Here is a 21,790-nt window from a genome sequence, read left to right as displayed (position 1 = left end):
AAACAAGTGATTAAAAGCAAACGCAAGTAGAAAATCTGACTTTTTTTTTTAAAACTATTAAAGGCTAAATTCTTGCTTTGGGGCTTTTTGCCATCTTGAAAAGTTGCTTAATTAAATGAATGAAATTTTCAGGAATTAATTTAGGGCCAAAAATATGGCAAGAGGTGATATTGCTAAGCAACTATGTCAACCCTTTTTTAATTTCTGGAGCTTTGAAGATTGCAAAGTGGCTTGTTTATACCTAGCTGAATTTTGACAAAAAACATTATACCACAATTTTCAGTTTTAAGTCTCTTATCCCTTTTTCATTGGCTTGAGTTTTTGAAAATGCAGCTGGTTCAGTAGAATTTTAAGCCAGTATCAAAGGTTTTTTCCTAAATTTGAGAAGTAGATTTTTAAAACTTTATATATTGGGATTGAGCAAATGTATGAGGCTCAGAACACTTTTCTTGTGCCTGATTTAATTAAGCCACTCTATAAGAAAGGTGATAAAAGTGAGTGTGGTAATTATCAAGAGAAAGTTTTAAGAGAAGAACAGTGCGGTTTTAGAAAAGGTAGAGGATGTGTTGACCAAATTTTCACTCTTAGGCTAATAATTGAGAAGTGCCTGAGTTTTCAAACATCTTTGGTCCTCAGTTTTATAGATTATGAGCAAACGTTTGATTCTGTTGATACAAGAGGTTTGGCGAAGATCTTATCCTTGTATGGTATGCAAGACAAACACATTAAACTGATTAGTGGTATGAAGGAAAATAACACTGTAGCGGATAAAGTAGGATATGAGATTAGCAGCTGGTTTTGTATTAAATCAGGAGTTAAGCAGGGTTGTGTTCTATCCCCCTTTCTATGGATTATTTTGATGGACTTTGTTTTAAGGAGCGCAGGAAAGGCAATGGGAGACCATGGAATCAAATGGGGAGGAAAAAGTCTCCTGGGCTTGGATTATGCTGATGATTTAAGCATCATAGACAAAAGTGTGAGCAAAATGAATGAGGTTTTAGAGGTTTTGCAAGTTCAGGATGCTAGAATGGGTTTGAAAATTAATGTTAGGAAGACTAAGTCACTAAGGCTAGGAACAAGTGAAGATAAAAAGGTGACGTTGGGTGATGAAAAGATTGATCAGGTGGGCAGCTTCACTTACCTTGGTAGTATTATTAGTAAAGATGGCGGGAGCAGTGAAGATGTTAACTATAGAATAGCCAAGGCTCAGGGTGTTTTTCACAGTTAAAAAAGGTCTGGAAGAATAGGAAGATAAGTCTGCAAACCAAGATTAGAATATTAGAAGCTACAGTGATGACAGTGATGGCTCTGAAGCATGGACGCTCCAAAAAGCGGATGAAGATTGGCTAGATGGTTTCCAGAGAAATTGCTTAAGGATTGCTGTGGGTATCCAGCTGACTGACCATATTTGAAACAATAGGCTATACAAAAAATGTGGTTCAATACTGCTCTCTTGGGCTATAATGAAAGAAAGGTTCAGGTGGCTAGGGCATGTTGTGCAGATGAAGGATGACAAATTTCCAAAGAATTGTCTTTTCAGCCAGCCATCTAGAGCTAAACGGAAAGCAGGTTGTCCCTGTCTGGGGTGGGAGGACTTCATAAAGAAAGATTTAAAGGAAATGGGAACTTCGTGGGTGGGTGTAAAAAAGGAGGCTTTGAATAGATTGGGGTGGAGGAGGAGGGTGCATAGCTGTGTTGGCCTCAGGCGGCTTGGTGCTGTGGTGAGTTGTTAGTAGTACTAGTAGTATGAGGCTCAGAACACTTTTCTTGTGCCTGATTTGAACAGAAGATCTATTTTGCAAGGCTCACTTTTGTAACATAAAGATTGTTAAAGGTCATCAAAGCTCAGTGGCCTCTGGATCAATTCCTGAGAGCTTTATTCACTTTGCTCAGTCACTTTCCAAGATAACAAAAACCCCTAAACTAGAATTTTACCTCTTCAAAATCCCCTGGAATTTTACCATATGAAGTAAGAGTTGTTTTGTTAACATGTTTCCTATTGAAGAGAGTAACCACTAAATAATTGTCCACCTGATGGCCATAAGTTGGACAAAGTTGCTTTGGTGTTCTCATTGCAGCTATTAGCTATTAGCTTTTGTGACCTATAAGGTCAGTTGCTACAATTGTACTCATTGATTTGGCTGTTTTTATCTGTTGGTTTTGGTTTTATTTGTTTTTAGGTTATTTTAGTTTTTATCTTTGTTTCATCAGCATTGAAGATGCCTTGTTTTCATACAGGCAAAATGTCTGTGTCATTTTAGTTTTTATCTTTTCTTTCTATGGGCTGCATTACTGTTTGTTCTTCATTGACGTTTCTCTCTTTGTTGTTTTTTGTCCAATGTCCAACTGACCTCACATTCTTTGGTAATTAGATAAAACTAATGCTTTTGATAGATCTAGAATACAGTTAGATACTCATTAACAAAGAAATAAGAAGTCTCAAGAGACAAAGAATAGGCTAAGGGAAGAAATTTGTTATTTAGCGTTGTATCTGAGACCAGTGTGATGCATTATCAGGGATGTAAATATTTTATTTAAAAATATTATACAGTAAGGAATCTAGATTTTCTTAACATGTTTTCTTTAGGAGAGTACCCAAATCTCCTGTTACAAAAAATGTATTTTTTAGAGTCTTGGTTGTTACAATTTTGTTTTTGTTTTTTAATGAAAACAATTTTTTACATCGGGGGGGGGGGGGTCAAAGTCCCCCTACTGCGTCCTCCATGTGGCAACCCCACTCTAAATAGAATTTGTATAGGAAGCAAGTGGTATAGGAAAGCCATAGATAAAATTGCTGGGGATCTGGAAGATGCAGCTAGACAGCATAATAGTAAAATATTGTACTGGCATGTTAATAAATTGAAAGGGAATAGTCAATCTAGACAGGAGAAGTACCTAGCCATTTTAGGAAAACCCTAATTAAACCTCTGTATAAGAAAGGTGATACAAGAAAGTGGGGTAATTATAGAGGTATTAGCCTGGTCTCTGTAGATAGCAAATCGCTTAGCATGATCATACTTTTTAGACTTAGAGATGCCATAGGCAAAGATTTAAGAGAAGAACAGTGCAGTTTTAGGAAGGATAGAGAATGTATTGACCAAATTTTCACTCTTAGGTTAATAATTGAGAAATATCTGAGTCATCAAACACCTTTAGCCAGTTATATTTATTATGAGCAAGCATTTGATTAAGCTGGTAGAAGATCTTTAGTAAAGGTCATATCCTTGTATGGTATACCAGACAAACAAATTGAAGTAACTAGTGCTATGTACAAGAATAAAACTGCTGTGGTTAGTAGCTGGTTTCATATTAAATCAGGTGTTAAAGCAAGGCTGTGTTTTATCCCCATTTATATGAATCATTTTCATGAAATTTGTCTTAAGGAGCACAGGAAAAGTAATGGGAGAGCATGGAATCAAATGGAAAAAAACTTTCCTGGACTTAGATTGTTGTGATAATTTAAGTGCCCTAGATGAAAGTCTTAGCAAAATGAATGAACTTTTACAGGTTTTGTAAGTTTGGGGTGCTAGAATATGTTTGAAAATTAATGTTCAGAAGACTAAGTCACTAAGGCTAGGAATAATTGAAGATAAAAAGGTGATGTTGGGTAAGGAAAATATTGATCAAGTGGATAGTTTCACTTACTTTGGTAGTATTATTAGTAAAGATGGTGTGTATGCAGTGAAGATGTTAAAAGCAGAATGGTTGAGGCCCAAGGCACTTAGAGTATTGGAGATTAGAATATTGGAAGCTAAAGTGATGAGAGTGGTCAAATATTGTTCTGAAGCATGGGTGCTCCAACAAACAGAGAAAGAAAAGAGCTAGATGTTTTCCAGAGATATTGACTACATATTGTTTTGTGTAGTCGCTTTTATTTAAATGCAATACTACCCCCGTAGTATTTACATATAGCACTGGACTATGTTTTAGGTTGTTATACAAATATACAGAGTACCTGGAGTTACCTGTCTATTTTCCCTAATTTCAGAATTTAAGATACCCTTCTAAGATTCTTAAGATACTCTACCCTTCTTATTAAGATACTCTACCCTTCTTATATGAATTAACCTAATACCCAATGACATCAGTTGTTAAAAAAAGATATTAGTGCTGCACATACTCTACCATGAAGGAAACACAACAATTAAAAAACAAAGGTACTTGTATGATAAACCTCTCAAGATAAACCACTCAAGTTGTTCTTTCATTGATGCATTATAGAACCGTTTTTTTTTCGTTAGTTATTTTCAGTTTAGCAGTAGACAAAAAAAATAGGAGTGACAGAATAGATTGAAAATATGTAATTTGAGCTATATATTTGCACATTAGGGGGTGTAGGTGGGGGTGAATTATTTGGACAGTGTGAAGTTAGAAAAGAATTCTTATTACATACTATGTAGAATAATTGTACCTAACCCATTAGGCATGCAGACCAGCTATACTTTTACAGTGTAGTAACTGAACCAGCTCAATAGTAACCATAACTCTAAAAAATGGAATTTTGATACCAATAGATGTGTCAAAAGAATTGGCTTATTATGCTGATTTTAAATATATAAATTTCAATAAGCTTAGTCTTACCCATTAAAGGTTACGAGCCTGACAAAATTTGTCTGATTTTCAGAAAAAAGGGGGAAAAACCCCCTAAAAGTCATATAATCTGAATGAAAATCATACCATCAGAGTGAGCATGTGGGGCAGATATACTGATATTCCCAGAAATTAAATAAAAAAAACAAGTTTTTTCAACTGAAAGCAAGGAGCAATATTAAAACTTAAAATGAACAGAAATTATTAAGTATATGAAGGGGGTGGCCCTCTCCTCAGCACCTTGCTCTTTACGCTAAAGTTTGAGTTTTGTCCAAATTCTTTAAGAGCAACTCCTGAAACACAAGGGTCGTTTAACTAGAACAATAAGAAGCTTTTTTTTTTAAGTACTAAACAACTTTAGCATAAAGAGTGAGGTGTTGAGGAGAAGGTAATCTCCTCCATATTTGTAATACTTTCTGTTCGTTTTAAGTTTTAATGTTGCTTCTTACTTTCAGCTGAAAAAAACATATTTTTTTAATTCAACTAAATAATGAATTTCCCAAACTGATCTAAATTCTTGTGCAATGAAATGATTATATTGGCAGGTTAAGAATACAAATAAATTAAAAAGAAATACAGTGATTCAAGTAATGAAAAACAATGGAAAACTATTTGGGGCTATATTGGGAATTACAAGGGAGGGTTAGGGTGTGTTGTCATACAAGTGACCATTGTGTATGGAAAAAGTCTTGACTGGGATATTGAACCATACTACTTTTTTTTTACTAGAGTCGTTTCTTCAAAAGAAGGGATATACAACACTTGTAGCTGAAAAAACTGCACATTGTTTAAGAAGTCTAGAAGTATGGCGCACTACTAACATCTGCTTTGAGGCAATTAAGAATTATGTGATGACATTTCAAATGTGGAAGCCAGCAATCTCTCTAATTTCTAAATTCATGAACTTTGAAATGGTATATGCTTACAGAGTTTCAATAGACTTTAAGTTTACCTAATTCTATTTATTTCTACAAAACTCAGTTTTACTGCCTTTTTTTATTACATTGTAGCAAACTCCTGACCATTCTTTTTAAAATTGGCATTATGAATCAGCTGTAAACGAGAAATTAATAAAAAATAATAATACAAAACTTTAAAATAAGCATTTTTTTTTATTGCCTAGAGCTTTATGTAGGCATTAAAGAGAGGTAGGATTGCTTTGGAAATTCATGATAGCTATGACAGTCTTTCTAGAAGGACACAACTGTTTCTCGAAAAAAGTCAAAATTCTGTAAAAACGATGTTAGGCATAGGATATAAGCACCTGGGAATGTTTTTTTGCTTAGAGGCCAAAACTACTTGTTACTACTACTAATAATACTAATAATTTACCTCTTACCCACTTACAAAAGGGAAAAAAGAAGGTTACAAATGAAACAAAAAGTTTACAAGCAACACAAAACACAAGATAAATAAACAGAGCACAAACATTAAAAAAAAACAGTACAAAAAAATATCAAAACTTTAGTAAAACAGGCAGATAAGATGCTTTTTTTTAGATTAAGACAAATTGACACCAGGGGCGTCCCGAGGGGAAGGGGGGGGGGCGGGGCGCGCCCCTCCCCCTCCAACTTTTTTGACATTCGGTAAAATATTCGCCAAAGGGGAAAATTTGGGCAGAAATTTTGCAAAATCGGCCGACATTTAGCAATCTTGATTTCTGCAGAAAATTCGGCATAAATCAGGTTCGGCATAAATCAACCTTTAGTTCCAAAATGATTGTGTCCAACCAATTAGTATCACCTCTACTGTAGGAAATGTACTTGAAAGCATAGTCCACTCCATATTCATTCAACGTCTGACTCAAGGTAAGCTGTTGTCCCTATGCCAGCATGGTTTCTATCCTGCTAAATCAGTTGAGATCAACCTTATTGGCGCATATGAATGTGTCACCAAACTTATAGACAGGTGTTCTCCAGTAGACATGATTTTGCTGAACTTTGTAAAAGCATACAATATGGTGTGCTACATGAGATTGAATATTATGCTAAAAGTTGTTGATATTAATACAGAAACTGTTGACTGGGTGATGCTTTTCCTGACTAATAGGAAACAAGGAGTTCAAGTGTTTGGGGAAAATGGGCAAATATTTTTACTGATGTCGTGGAAGTGATAAGTGGGGTGCCTCAAGGCACAGTCCTGGGCCCAACTTTATTCAATATTTTCATTAATGATGCATCTTCTAACATCAAAAATAAAATAAGCCTTTATGCGGATGACTCATACGTAATTGGTTCAGTTGAAAGTTCAGAAGAAAATAGAAACTATTCAAACAGACTTGGATTCATTTACTTGCTGGGCAGAGACTCGGAAGCTAGAGTTCAACATTCAGAAATGCAGTTATCCACTTTGGTAAAAAAAAAGAAGCAAAACTCAAGACCCAAGTACTCAATTGTGTCAGTGGACAAAACAAGGCAAACTATTGTCAACAGTCATGCTGAACATGACCTATGTCTATTAGTTGATGAAAAGTTAAAGTTTAGTTTACCAGCCCAAACTGTTGCTGCAAAGGGAAGTCAGACTTTTGGTGAGAATTTGCTGTCGTCGTTCCCCCTCAGTTGTTTCAAAGCTTTTTACAGGTTTATTTCGGCCTGCTGGAGTTAGCTATGTGCATTGCCAACCAAATTAATAAATCAGACCAAGAAACTCTAGAATCAGTTCAGAGGTTTCTCTGACATTCCTTACCCCTCTTAGCTTGAAAAATTGAATTTACCCACACTGGCTTATCGCCGAAAGACAGGGTTTAGTGACATTCAAGCTGCTCAACCATAAAAAACTTATCCCAAATCTCTTTCAACAAGATATCTCTCCAAGAACAAGAGGATATGATCAATAACCTTTTCAAGAAGCGCGCCAACTCAAGATTTTTTAGTAAAATCTTTTCTAATGGGGTTTTGAATCTATGAACCTCCTTAAATGAAGCTACAGTCTTTTCTGTCAATATCGAGTCAATCATCAGTTGACAAGGAATGGTGCAACAAGCCCTGGCGATTACTTTGGGACTCTTCTTATCAGTTACTTCACTATCTTCACTGACCAGTGACTAAAGGATCATCCTATCGCTAGCAAGTTCGATTTAAGGTAATTTAATGTAATTAAGTTGAATAAAAACTTACAATAGCAATAATACTCTGTTGTGACCATATTATGTCACCTTTTTTCAAAAGCATGTAAATATAAAACAGAATAATTGCAGAAACTCGAATGCAGCTTTGTTAATGTTTGCTGCAGAAAATGTCCACGATTTCTAATAATTTTAGAATATCCCAGTTTAAGTTTATCCTTAATATATCAAATTGTTTGAAAGTGAAAAGAACTTAGAGAATTACAAACAGAAATTCCTAGCCATCCAAAAGAGGTGATTTGTAGTATGCAAAATGAACTACAGTCCAAAGGATGAGACGAAACAAGTCTAATTGAAAGTTAGATATTCACATTTACTAACATTTATCAATAATCTGATGCATGAAAATGTGGTTGGACAGAACGTACTAAAACAACCTCAGTCTAGATCACGAGAAGCAGGTTGTCAGCACAAGCTGAGTATGATATGTATGATAATTTTGAAAAGGCAAGTACTGCATATGTCAGACAACACTTTTTCAATATTAGCATTAAACATATGAAGAAAGAGGACTTCCCCCTGTCTAACCCTACACTTAACTGGTATATGTTCAAAAATGTCACCCTGCTCCGGGCTTGTCCAAGCCTGGAGCATACCAGGCTTGGACAAGGCAAATACTATCAAACGTCTTTAATAAGTTGCTTCTAGTAGCTTCTTTAATAAGCTGCACTGAAACATGGTGAGTATATTAACAACTCAAACCTGACCTGAGTCCAAACTGGTTAGTCTCATATTAATCAGATCCTTAATATATGGGGGTAAAACATCCTCAATTAATTTACTTAGAGTACAGGTGACATAAATCAGCCTGTAGAAAGATCCACATTTTTCTTTTTTTAATATAGAACTACACTACCACATGAAAACAAATCAGGGACAACAGATCTTGAAAGGTAAATCAAAAATAGTAACAGAAGATGTGATAAAAGTTCAACCGAATTTGCATTGCTGCACTAATACTGTCAAGGTCACAGACTTTGACCATCAAAGAGATTTCTCAATAATAGATTTTTCAATACGTATAACATGTCTTTGGCTCACAATATTAAGAAGAACGTTTGTGATCACAGCAGTAAAATGGCTTTGCACAGAATAATTAATGCCAGGAAAATTCCATATAGCCTATAGTAATTAATCCACAACAGTTAGGGTATAATATCACTAGAAAAGAATCTTCAAGTTTCACTGTATTCAGCACACTTTTCGGCACCCGAAAATCGAACTGCACAGAAATGACGCTTAGGAGCCAATTTGGTTTTCTGCTTAACACTAAGAACTTATGGTAAGAGTGCTGAGAATCCACGTCCTTAGCCAAAACTTGGCTTGGTTCTTCTCTTTCTTCTCTTTATTTGGGACTACGCTCCAAAAAAGTCATATTGGTATTAGGTCCTACGTTAATTAACATTACCACTATTGCTCCAATTTTTTTAATTGAAGAACTAATAATTCTGTAATAACCATTTAACTGGTAACAGACATCACTGACAATATAACTGGCGCCAGGAAATAAAAACACACGGAAATAGTGGTTAGAAGCAAAGCAAGAGTCAGAAGATAGAGTGACCGATTTGTATTTCCCAACCACGTTTGCCATTTCCCAATCATGTAAAGCTTTTTATGTTTAGAAGGAGTACCAAAGCTGATAGTTGACCTAAAAGATATATTTAAAATAAGAGGAAGAGTGTCATAATCTCTTTCCTCATCGCTGACATGAACATCTGAGGAATCAAGAGAGGGTGAAGACACAGTGATCCAAATCAAAAACTGCAGCACTGTTTGGATGCAAGAGAAAGTACAATCTTTATTAATAAACCTGATAATGTACAAGTTTACTTACCTGTGCAAAATTAGCAGAACTGAATCGTCTACTTGCCAGCGACATAATTACAACATTCACATCGTCCAGTCAGACTGAGACCTTGTTAAATACTCTATCAGCCACGTATAGATTTATTGATAAAGATTGAACCCTCTTTTATATCCAAAATAGTGCTGCAGTTTCTGATTTGGATTATTGTCCCTTTCTTCATGAAAGAATAGCCTTGGCTATTCTCCTTTCTTTTGACAAAAGTAGAATATATATATATATATATATATATATATATATATATATATATATATATATATATAAATATATATATATATATATATATATATATATATATATATATATATATATATATATATATATATATATATATATATATATATATATATATATATATATATATATATATATATATATATATATATATATATATATATATATATATATATATATATATATATATATATATATATATATATATATATATATGAAATAGAAGCCAAATAAAGATGATTCTTGCATCCACCATCCCATAGTTACAATTCCTACTAAAAAAAAATTACAGAAAGAAACATTAAAAACAGACATAGCGCATATAGTCTTGTCAAACATAAGTGATAAAAGAAAGATTTCTGAAAATGGGTCTTCTAAGACATTTAATACAACTGAAACACTAACAGTCAATACAACTGAGTACAACTCAAAGAGTTGTAATTTTTGTCCATATGTTTTAAGTTTTCTATAAGAAATACGTAAAAAAAGAACAGAAATATAAGCATTACCTTTTCTTTAGTCAGGTCAAACATAAAAGACTGAGTCTTAGCCCTGCTCTTTAAAACTCAAGTCGTTTCTCCATATCCGGGCACTTCGTATCGAAGGAGTCGTCGTAGAAACTTTGAAAAGGGCTCATTCGATTGGAAATTGGAGTGGCAAGTGCCCTTTTTAATAGTCAAAAGTGATTGGAGGGCAACTAGCCCCCCCCCCACACCCATCATTCCCCCAAATACGTCCAATCAAAATTTTGAGATAGTCATTTTGTTGAGTATAGTTGATTTCCAGATAGAAAATATCTTTTTGAGGAGGACACTCCCCCACAACCCACGGGGCAAGGGCTTTAAATTATGCCCTGAGGGCATATAAGGTTTTATAGAAGGCGTTGTCGTAGAAACTTCAAAAAAGGCTCGTTCGATTGGAAATTCAAAGGGCTAGTGCCCTTTTTAATAGTGAAAGTGATTGGAGGGCAACTAGCCCCCCCACGCCCATCATTCCCCCAAACACCTCCAATCAAAATTTTGAGATAGCCATTTTGTTCAGCTTTGTTGATTTGCACATAGAAATTATGTTTTTGAGGAGGACACTCCCCCACATCCCTCAGGGCAAGGGTTTTAAGTTATGCCCTGGGGGTATATAAGGTTTTTAAAGAACGCGTTGTCGTAGAAACTGCAATAAAAGCTCATTCGACTGGAAATTCAAAGGGCTAGTGCCCTTTTCAATAGCCGAAAGTGATTGGAGGGCAACTAGCCCCCCCCCCCCGAACACCCATCATTCCCTGAACACTTCCAATAAAAATTTTGAGATAGCCATTTTGTTCAGGGTAGTTGATTTCCAGATAGAAAACATATTTTTAAGGAGGACGCTTGCCCACAACCCTCAGGGCAAGGATTATAAGTTATGCCCTGGGGGCATATAGGGTTTTTTTGAAATCTTTTTCGTAGAAACTTGAAAAAGGGCTCATTCGATTTGAAATTCAAAGGGCTAGTACCATTTTTAATAGTCAAAAGTGATTTGAGGGCAACTAACCCCCATCTCTCGCCCACCTTTTCCCAAAACACATCTTATCAAAATTTTTAGATAGCCATATTATTCAACGTAGTTAAAAGCTATAGAAATGAGGTCTTTAAGGATGACAACCCCTCCCCCACAGCCCTCAGGGCAGGAGTAATGCCCTGGGGGCATATAAAGTTTTTATAAGGTCATAGAAACTACAAAAGGGTTCATTCAATTGGAAATTGAAAGGGGCTTGTGCCTTTTTTAATAGTTGAAAGCAAGTGGATAGCGAAAAATGTCCCTCTCACGGCCACCATATCTCAAAACATATCCAATCAAACTTACGAGATGTCTATGTTGTTAAACATTGTTGAGCCTTCTGGAACATAGGTCTATTAGGATGTTAACCCTCACATATCCCTCAGTTCAAGGGTTGTAAGTTATGCCCCGGTGGCATTTATGGTTTATATAGAAAGTTGTTGTATATGATGTATAGAATATATTTTTGTCTTCCTCAAATAAAATTTTTATATGTTTAAAAACCAGATGTTGCCTTAAGATTATATCAAAATGCACTGTGATAATGTAATTCCCAATAAGGCATCTCAGCAGTATCCCAAGAACGACGGAGGGTATTATGTTCAAACGTTCGGGGCTACTTCTGCTCTTAAAATTTAACCAAATCCAAATAGCGTAAGTATATCCAAGCTATCAAAGAAAGTAAACAGATTTTTTTTTGCGAATAGTATCAAGTTTTCCATTACAGGTCAACTAGAAGAGTTATGAAACTAAATTCAACAGTATTATTTGTGTCCAGATTTTTAAAAGGGTGTATGCTGTTAAAAATTGCTGAAAATTTTTCTCCGGCATACAAATAGCAGGCCAAACTATAAAGTCTTAAAAAATGAAAAGATTTAAAGTATTATTTTATTTTCCCCTGAAAAGACTACGTCTATATAAAACGAACATAAATTAATTAAAAAAAAACTTTTTCCACAAAATAAGCTTTTCAATGAAAAGTAAAGAACTCCGTTAAACAAAAAATGAGCAAAACTAAAATCAAATAATCTACCAAGCATGAAACTACCACAATCAGCATTGATAAATAAATGAAACCCAAAACGAACAGAAATTACAATAAATAACCGAGTCAAGCTCAAAACGAGCAGAAATAACATAAGTTGGGCTCAAAACCCCTCTGCCTTCCCAAGGCCAGAACAAAATTTGCACTTTACTGAAAAAAAAACAAATGAATTTGCATTGTCAGTTTAACATACATACACTGATATTTAGTAATCAAAATGTTAATATTATGTGATTTATTAAAGTTATAAAAGTAAAAACATTTAAATTTTTTCAGTAAAGTGTAAATTTTTTTCTGGCCTTGGGAAGGCATAGGGGTTTTGAGTTTGAGTTGCAGTGGTGTTTCCAAGAAGTAAACATCAAGGAAAGTCAGCATTCATCGAGTAAGCCTGATAAGATGGGTAGAACTTTGGAAGGAAGTACCTTTAAATGAACTTAACAGTAAGGAATCAGAGTTAGTTAAAGGTGATAATGGCATTGAAAAAATATTAAGTGGTATTGAAGACAACAATCTAGCTAATTATCTGACAAAAGCTAGTAAGCTGCACTATGGATTCAGTCCAAAAAAATGTCGTATTCTGGCCCATCAGTTTGCAAAAATGAACAAGAACGAGATTCATGACAGCTCGGAAAATAATAAAACTATTGGTGGAGATTGTTTTGCATTTTTTCTGGTAATAAACCCAAGTAAGTCTATCCGTTCTCCTTAGGCTACGAGCATTGCTCGGGCAACAGCATTCAATCAAACAACGATTAATAACTTTTTTGACTATTACTCAGCTCTGTTAGAAAAGGAGAACTTTTAAGCTTATGCTGTGTGTAATGTTGATGAAACGCGTCTTACAACGGTGCAGAATCCTAAGAAAGTGTTAGCACCAAAAGGTGCTAAGCAAGTTGGTCAACTAACATCAGCGGATGGATGACTGTTGAAACCTTTCCAGAATTTATTAAACACTTTAAAAAGCACGCACGATGTAGGTTTTCCTCAAAAATGTTATTGATCATGGACATATATGCATGTATGCATGGACAATATGCTAAATTGAAAGGAAATGATACTTACTATCCCACCACACACAGGTCACAAGCTTCAGCCCTTGGATAGATCTGTCTTTGGACCATTAAAAGCTTACTACAATAGAGCTGCTGATGTATTGATACTTAAACATCCTGGTCATCTCATCGAGATTGATATTGTTGAGCAATTGCTTGACACTGCTTTTCCACAGGCTTTTGCGCCGCAGAATATTCAGTCTGGCTTCAGAGTTTTTGGAGTCTATCCCTTCAACCGTGATATTTTTACGGATGACGAATTCTTGAGTTCCTATGTCTCTGATCGTGCAGAACCAGCCACTCCAAGCATTAATCCTCATGAAAGCATTGATCCGTCTAAACCAAGCACATCTTCTAGAACATCTTCAGAACTATGAGAAGAAACACCTGTGTGCCCAAATACCTCCCTTGAACAGATTTCTCCTCACCCTAAAACCAATGCCAGAAAAAAAATATTACAAACCACAAAAGGACCAAGAGCATTATAGCCACTGACACACCTGTTAAAAATCAACTGATAAAAGACTTCGCTGAACGAACAGCAAAGGCTAAGGGAAAGAAAAAAGTGAGAAGTAACAAGGCAAAATTAGCAAGAAAAAAGGGGAAAAGGGCCCAGAGTTCTGACACCATAGAGAGTAATCAGGATGGAATGGAAGAAGAATACCATCTAAGTGACCCAGATGATGAAAGCATGCATGCGGATGTCGTGAGGGACATTGGCTATGAAGAAGTGAAAACTGGTGACTATGTACTTGTCTTAGAGGGAAAAATAGGGAAAATCCCATCCTACTCAATTGGGAAGATAATTTCATAGGAGGAAGACAAATATAAGTTATTGTGTTTGAAAATACTTGCGCCTTTTATGAAGTTTACGAGAGCTGATCAGATTTTTACATTGGGCAGTGCAAGCATCAAAATGAACATAGGGCTTCCATTACTTACTGGTGGCACTAAGCAAAAAGAAAAACAGCTTGTTTTTCAAGTGAACCTGTCCCAATTTGACAACAAGTAGTCGTGATTGCTTAAAGTACCACAGCTGAACAACTGAGTTGAATTAAAGCCTACAGTGGAAAATTGCCTAAGTTGTCACTGCATAACTAGTTGTTATATATATTTGATACATTTTTAATAAACAATCAACTTTTCTTGTTCTGATTTCTTATGCTTCTCTTTCACTCTCTTTTTTACTTCTGATTTTTACTCTTCTATTTCTGACTTTAGCGGCCCAGGGTATAATGGACATCAGTGTCCAAATTACCCATACCCAGTGTCCGTTATACCCCGGTAATCCAGGTATATGGACACTTTTGCCACTTTTCGTTTTGTCACTTCCCATGAGAATCTGGTAAGAGGTGCAATTTTCTTATGAATAGCTCTAATAAAGCTAACATACTGAATGTAATGTTGGTAGAATCGGATGTGCAAAAAAGAGTATTACTGAAAAGTTATTTGCAATCCTGGGGAAAAGTGTCCATCATGCCCCGGTCTCCCCTACTATAAAAACATAACTACTCATTAACCATTTCACGATTACTCAAGTACAAAAAATTGAAAAGAGCCTGTTTTGTATTAAAATAAAAATGAACAAATATTCTTAAAATTTGGTTTTGTTAGTAAAAATAGCAGTTATTAAAAATAGTAAAATTTCAAGTTAGAATAAAATTTTGGTTGTAGGGTGAACAAAGGGTCAAAATCGGTCTAGCTCTCAACTTATAGGAGAAATATCTGCCTCATCAGAATACTTAACTCTCTTCAGAATTCGACATTTTCAGTTAAAATTGTTGAAGATGTCTGATCATGATTTGGACAACTGGGACCCCATGGATGAGGATTACCAGAAGGAACGTGGAATCGCATGTTCGTAAGTAGTTAAAAAAAAATTTAAATTTTTAAACTTTTTTGAATTCTATTCAATAATAATCTAGCATATCTTCTATCTCAAATAGACTCCATAGTTCGAAATAATAAGACATTAATGGCATTCCATTATTGAAGTAAAATCGAAGAAAAAGAACTGAAACAGCCATTAAAAAATCCACTGGCCCTCCTCCACTGTTTTTGGCTCTGCTTCCAAGCCAAGGCTTAAGATTTAGCCCTTTAAAGTAGAAATTTCCAAAAAGTTAAAAGTTTTAGAATATTTAGCAAATCTTTTCAATTCTTTTAAAACTTTGAATTGCACTCTTATAGGATTAAACGTAGTCCTTGTAGTAGTTTTGGAAGCTCTTGAAAAAAGAAAGGCCGACAAGAATTTGCAAGCATATTATTTTTTTAAATATTAACAGGATAAAACTTCAGTTAACGACAAGAAATAACATAATTACCTAATTGAGTTTACTGTATAGGCATGTGTACTACTTCAATTAGTTGAGTTTGGTCTCATCAAGGGAGCTGCTATTTTCGTTCAAGAAAGTAATGTTATTTACTAGTTCCAGCTAGCTCTGCTGCTAGTCTACAAAGCTGGGATAAAGGCTTTCTTCTTTATGATGGGCAATTTTGAGGAATGTGACAATAATGTTGTTCATTTGAGTTTCAAATTTGTCAAGCTTGTGGTCCTGTCACAGGCTTTACGCTGTATTCGCTCAAATTTAAATTTAGCAGAAACAAATATCATTTTCTGAATTTTAAACAATCATTTGAAAAAAAGGGGCTAAGAAGGAGAAAGAGAGAGAGAGAGAGAGAGAGAGAGAGAGAGAGAGAGAGAGAGAGAGAGAGAGAGAGAGAGAGAGAGAGAGAGAGAGAGAGAGAGAGAGAGAGAGAGAGAGAGAGAGAGAGAGAGATAGAGAGAGAGAGAGAGAGAGAGAGAGAGAGAGAGAGAGAAAGAGAGAGAGAGAGAGAGATAAGAAGAATAAAAAGAAGAGATGGAGCAGAACATTTGCGTGAATTTTAAAGGCTTTTTATAAAAATTTCAAGCATCAGTATCTGTACTGTGAAAACTTACATTTTGAGGGCTTTAGTTAGAAATAAATTTTGCTTATTTTGTCCTAGATTCCTGTTACCCGTTTTATCACTAACGTAAAATATTAATTTCTTCAGAAGAAGTTTCTCCTCCACAAGAATAGCAAGAGGTTTCTTCACAGGAGTACCGAGAGTAAGAACAGCGGCTGTCTGAAATCACAATGTTTTCTACTCGTTGCAGACTGACTTTTTGAGATTGAGGTCGACGTTCCGGACTGACTTTTCGAGAATGAGTTCAAATGAGCTCTCTTTCTCATACGATGCTATTTATTAAATTTTGTATGATGCTATTAATTAAATATTAAATCTAACTTCACAGGCTAGCTTTAAAAGCACTTTCGAAATTTTACTTTTGGCTTATAATCAACACTTAGAAAATCAATATGCCTTGGGAATTAGGGCAAAAAAAAATTTAATGCAAAATTTTTAATCAAAACCGAATAGAGTTGTAACTCGTGTAACTTGTAGCAAGCTAAGTATCTCATATATTGTTCTTGCTTAGTAGTTCATCAGCAAAATAATCATATTATTTGTTACATTTATTTATAGGTCGACTGGTGTTCAGCAAGATGTCTTATTTGTAAGAAACATTGCCAAGGAATGGGAACAGGTAACACATATTTAAATCGTTTGTTTGCTGATTTATGCTGTTAGTTTATTTATATTCAAGCTTAAAGAAATAATATCCGTATAAAACATAGGAGACATGGGGACTAAAACTAATCGATGTTGCATTTGTTATGTTCATTGTTGAAAGATGGAAGCCACACGCCTTGCAGCGGTTAAATTTGGTTTTGGACAGCCAAATATGATATTTAACTTATCTTAAGCAGGTAATAAATTTATTTTTTCGTGTAGTAAAAATGTTAAAAAAATATTCAAAGTTATATTCAAATATGATATTTAACTTATCTTAAGCAGGTAATAAATTTATTTGTTCGTGTAATAAAAATGTTAAAAATATTCAAAGAGGGAGCTTGGGGTCCAGGCCCCCTCTTCAGAAATTATCATGAATTTATCAGCACCTATAATTAAAATCATCAAATATTTCAATTTTGGACAATGTTTGTCCAAAATTTGTCTTGAGTCAATAAATTAGGCTCAGATGAACAACTTTGTTGAAACATCGTATCACAAAAAATCGTTTTCATTTTCTTCCTTATTTCCGTTAGAATATGAGTTCTTTTCAACTAATGTCCCATTTTCTGGAGGCTTTGGTATGGGCAATTCTTGACAACGTGGAACTGCTCTCATCGCAAATTATAAGCTAAGGTTCACAGTATGCTGTGATTTTGGCGCAATCCCTTCAATTTTTGTTAAGTAGACATAACAGTCAGAGAATTGATCTTCGGGTCCCCTCCAAATCGTAGTGGTAGCAAATGTCATGTGGCGTTTGCCGTTCTTCCGTGCAGTAAGATCCCTACTATATGATAAATAACAGACATGTGGGGCCCAGGCCCTCGTTTGACTTAAACAAAGTATGTATTTTTTAACTAACAACAAATCAAAAGAATTAAACTTGTATATAGTATGCAATAATCAAAAACAAAGCACTCACAATGATCTGCTTACTGGTTTTGTGCAGCCTCACAACTAACGTCGTGCTAATGAAAGGATTATACCCTAGATCATGTTTTACCTCTCTCTACACGTTTGGTCATGCCTGAGCTAGCTCATGTGGTTTCATTGCATTTTTGTTGCTCTAGGAGTGTTAATTATTTCATAATGGACAAATGGACTTAAAAAAAAAAAATGTTTATTAAAAAAAAATAATCGAAATTGTAATAAAACAAAATGTGGTTGATGGAGAAATTCCGAAAACATATTTGAAAAGACGATAAAAAAAAAAAACCGCAGTACATAGTAATATTGGTACTCATGAGACAAAAATCATGTTTTCCATTGAATCAAAGAAGCTCATTCATTTATGTGTTAAAGTTTTTTATATATAGAAATTTTATACATTACCTTGTATTTATATTAATTTTGTCTCTATTTATAAATATATATCTTGGCTTATGTTGGACATAATTTCTTGTTTTAGGAAACGGTTCGTCTCCATTTTTCAAGATTCGGGAAAATTACCGGCTTTCATTTTTTACCCAAAAAGTGGAACAGCACTACAAGGTGTGCAATTATCCATTTTTCATCACCTAGGTAAGAAAGGTCTTTATGTCTTTTACAAAAAACCAAAAAAAAACTACTATTTGCTTGAAGTGTTGGAACAATAAGTCTAGATTTCGGCGGGAGTCAAATTTAGCTTTGGCAGTACTGTTTCGCGTTGTCTTCTCTCTTCTGATTCTATATTTACTCTATAGAAGGCCTAAAGTTAACTCCAGAGCAGAATTAGCTGGAGAGTATGTCTCAGCAACGACAACATTTGCACCCGCAAAGGTAAGCAAGACGATGGTGTAATTCTGTTATGAGAAAATGACGGTGAAGATACCTTGCATATATCCTCTATATATCAGATAGAATAGAATTTTATTTTTAAAAATTTCTATCAGAGCATGGTTGCCGAACTTGAATTTTACGTCAGAAAAAAAGTACTATGTAATATATATATATATATATATATATATATATATATATATATATATATATATATATATATATATATATATATATATATATATATATATATATATATATATATATATATATATATATATATATATATATATATATATATATATATATATATATATATCAAAAGCACTATACATATACCATCAAAGGACTTGTCGTTCACGTCAAACATAATTCATTGTAAAAAATACATTAAAAAGTCAAAAATAAAAATAAATAGAAAACAATAAAATTAATGAAAATACATAAAAAATATGATGAGTCAACACTTAGTTAAAAAGTCAAAAATAAAAAATAAATAGATAACAATAAAATTAATGACTAATTTTCCTGGCTATTATATAACGCAACAAAACTCAGAACAAAAACTCTTCCGATATCGTTCATGTTTAGCGGGGATGGGAGTGAGTTTGGGGACTTTTTGGGATTTTATTCGGGACGGTCTGTTGTGGGCGGGAAGATAGGGTTTGGGGATGATGGAACGCAATCGAGGAACAGACAGGGTTTTGGTACCGAAACGAAGGCATAGGAGGCTCCTTCTCTTGGCCAACGTTGGGAGCTTGACTTACCCAGTAGATAATGATATGAAACCCTCCCTTCACCATTTATGATTCTAAGCGCTCATTTTTGCACATTTTCAATCTTATAAATGTGCTCTGAAGAAATACCGAAATGCCACACTGGACAAGCATACTCCAGTATTGGCTGAATAAAAGAGCAATAAAGTTGGAGAAGAACCTTAGGGGGAGGGGGGGCAAGAAAATTTTAAAAAAGTTTTAGAAGGGAAACCGAAGGGGAAGATTGTTAAGGATCTTTTGAACATGGGCATCCCACTTCAAGCCAGCAGTAATTTTCACCCCAAGTAGTTTAATGCATGTGACAGAGATTTGGGAAGGAATGGGGTTTGTGAAAGAAGGGGGTGATTTCACAAATATGCCTCCGCTGGCAGCCAGAAGGCACTCGTGACAGGGGAAGACACATGAACATAATCCGTAGGACCTAAAGACTTTATGGAAAAACTCTTCGGATGAGTTTTTTCCCAAAGTGGGAGGACATCTTCATGATTGCCCACTTAAGATGCGCTTACTGATGCGCTGTGTGCCTTACTTGATGGGTTTTACTGGAGCAGCTAAGGTCTAATGTAAGGATAAAACGATTTACTTCAAATATGCACTCGATTCGATTTTGTTTTGGATCAGAGCTAAAATTTGGTCTTCTAAAATAAATAAATGGCCAAAATAGAAGATTCATGTTTAAGCACCGGAAAATAGGATTACAAATCGAAAATTATCCCAAGATTCGTGCGTTGAAAATCCCCGAGTTTTGGGAAGAAGGTTGAAGATATTAAATAATAAAATGCATTTAGACTTGCCACCTTGGACACATTTTGTCCTTTATGTGGACGTTTAAATTTGCACTGATGATAAAATGTTAAGTCTATTTTTTAAGCAGATTGCAAATGGAAGCAAACTGGAAATCAGACTGTTGCATTTTGTAACTCATTGGCAGATATGCAATTATTACTGCTTGATTTTTAAATTTAGCGGCAATGAAGTAACCAGACTCAGCAAAGAACTCGCAAGGGAACTGGGATATGATAGCAAGACAACCGGAAAGTGCTCTTGTACATGAAAGAAAAACTCTAGAATGTAACATAATGACGTTTATAATGAATGTTACTAGTATAGTGACATTTAACTAAAAACTAAAATATATACAGAAAAAATGATAAAGAAAACAAAACGAGAGTGATTTTTAGCCATTTGAAAAGAAGCACTGAGTAGCGAAAAGTTCCATGAGTGGTGAATATTTCCATAACTGTCCGTTGTAAATTACGACCCCTGCAAAAAAACAAAATTATACACACTATGCTCTTTACCGGACAAATGCTGCTGCGTCGATTATGATAAGCTAGGCCAGAAATTAGGTTCCAAACATCATCTAATGGGTTTTACAATGGTTTCATGGTTATTAAACCCAAAAAAGGAAAAGAATGACTCTATAAAGCAAATGGATATTTTGTGACTAACAACTCTAACGTCTTGGAGTCCGATTGTTTCAAGAATGTCTTGGTCCTGAAACATGTGAAAGGAGCTAGGGGAGAGGAAGTATATGGGTCAGGCTCGAATTTAACTTAAATTAAAACTAATAAAAAAAGATTAACTCAAATAGCTTCTTAACATACAACAAAACAATAAATTACAGTAACTGTTTTTCTAATTCAGGGATAAATGAAACATGGCCATTGCAAATAGTTTTGAGTTAAAATCCACAAATTGCCAAAATGTGTGAAAACTATTGTAACCACTGAAGATGAGCCCATGAGTGGTTTAGATCGTAGCAGCGCAAGTTCATCATCTGCAGATGTTGAAAATAAAGCGATGGTTAAGATGTCCAATAAGATTGAAATTCACAAGAATGTTACTGTTATTGCAGTTTACCCTAATGATGTTATATTCAAACCAACAAAAATGGTTTTTACCAACCCAAGATATGTTAGTGTGCCATCAATGGCAGAAATCGAGATTTCAAAAAGTGTAAGGAGAGGATATATTATCTACTGAGAATTGAGGGTGAGGACTTTCTCACGATCCAACTAATGTATAACATTAATCCCTTTTCCGGGGTTTTAGAAGCCGAGAGCGTTGCTATCATTTGGATGCATTAATCCCTTGTCACAGGTGGCATTGAACCTGCAAATCCCTGGTGAAGAGGTACGATATCATCCACTGCGCTGTGATAGAAGTTTACGGATAGAACTGAACACTGGTAAATTGTAATTTTATCATGGTTACAGCTCT

The 21,790-nt window shown here is 34.8% G+C and overlaps 1 protein-coding gene and 1 pseudogene across 11 annotated transcripts in view; one reads left to right on the top strand and one right to left on the bottom strand.

Moving 5' to 3' along the window:
* Window positions 1–21,790, top strand: part of LOC148949990 (uncharacterized) — a 29,192-nt gene that overhangs the window by 2,328 nt on the left and 5,074 nt on the right. For 4 of the 10 annotated variants that reach the window (XM_089092056.1, XM_089092055.1, XM_089092057.1 and 1 more), the window contains exons 2-4: window positions 15,218–15,306; window positions 16,950–17,010; window positions 18,445–18,557. In XM_089092056.1, the coding sequence (XP_088948182.1) occupies window positions 15,233–15,306; window positions 16,950–17,010; window positions 18,445–18,557 (248 nt within the window). In that variant the 5' untranslated portion in view covers window positions 15,218–15,232. Of the gene's footprint in view, window positions 1–5,319; window positions 5,505–15,119; window positions 15,307–16,949; window positions 17,011–18,444; window positions 18,558–21,790 lie in introns of all 10 variants that reach the window. The other 6 variants (XM_089092050.1, XM_089092054.1, XM_089092048.1 and 3 more) reach the window with 3 other exon arrangements.
* LOC148949987 (diphthine methyl ester synthase pseudogene) overlaps window positions 19,135–21,790 on the bottom strand; it is a 163,201-nt pseudogene continuing 160,545 nt past the window's right edge. The window contains exon 4 of the transcript XR_016141979.1: window positions 19,135–20,830. The product of XR_016141979.1 is annotated as a diphthine methyl ester synthase pseudogene (transcript). The remainder of the gene's footprint in view (window positions 20,831–21,790) is intronic.

Source organism: Artemia sp. Qi Xiang Cuo, chromosome 7 (genome assembly GCF_049724085.1).
Source record: "Artemia sp. Qi Xiang Cuo chromosome 7, ASM4972408v1, whole genome shotgun sequence".
In the NCBI taxonomy this organism is placed as follows: domain Eukaryota; kingdom Metazoa; phylum Arthropoda; class Branchiopoda; order Anostraca; family Artemiidae; genus Artemia; species Artemia sp. Qi Xiang Cuo.
The sequence above is the reverse complement of the archived record's forward strand: the minus strand, read 5'-3'. Positions and strand labels throughout refer to the sequence as shown.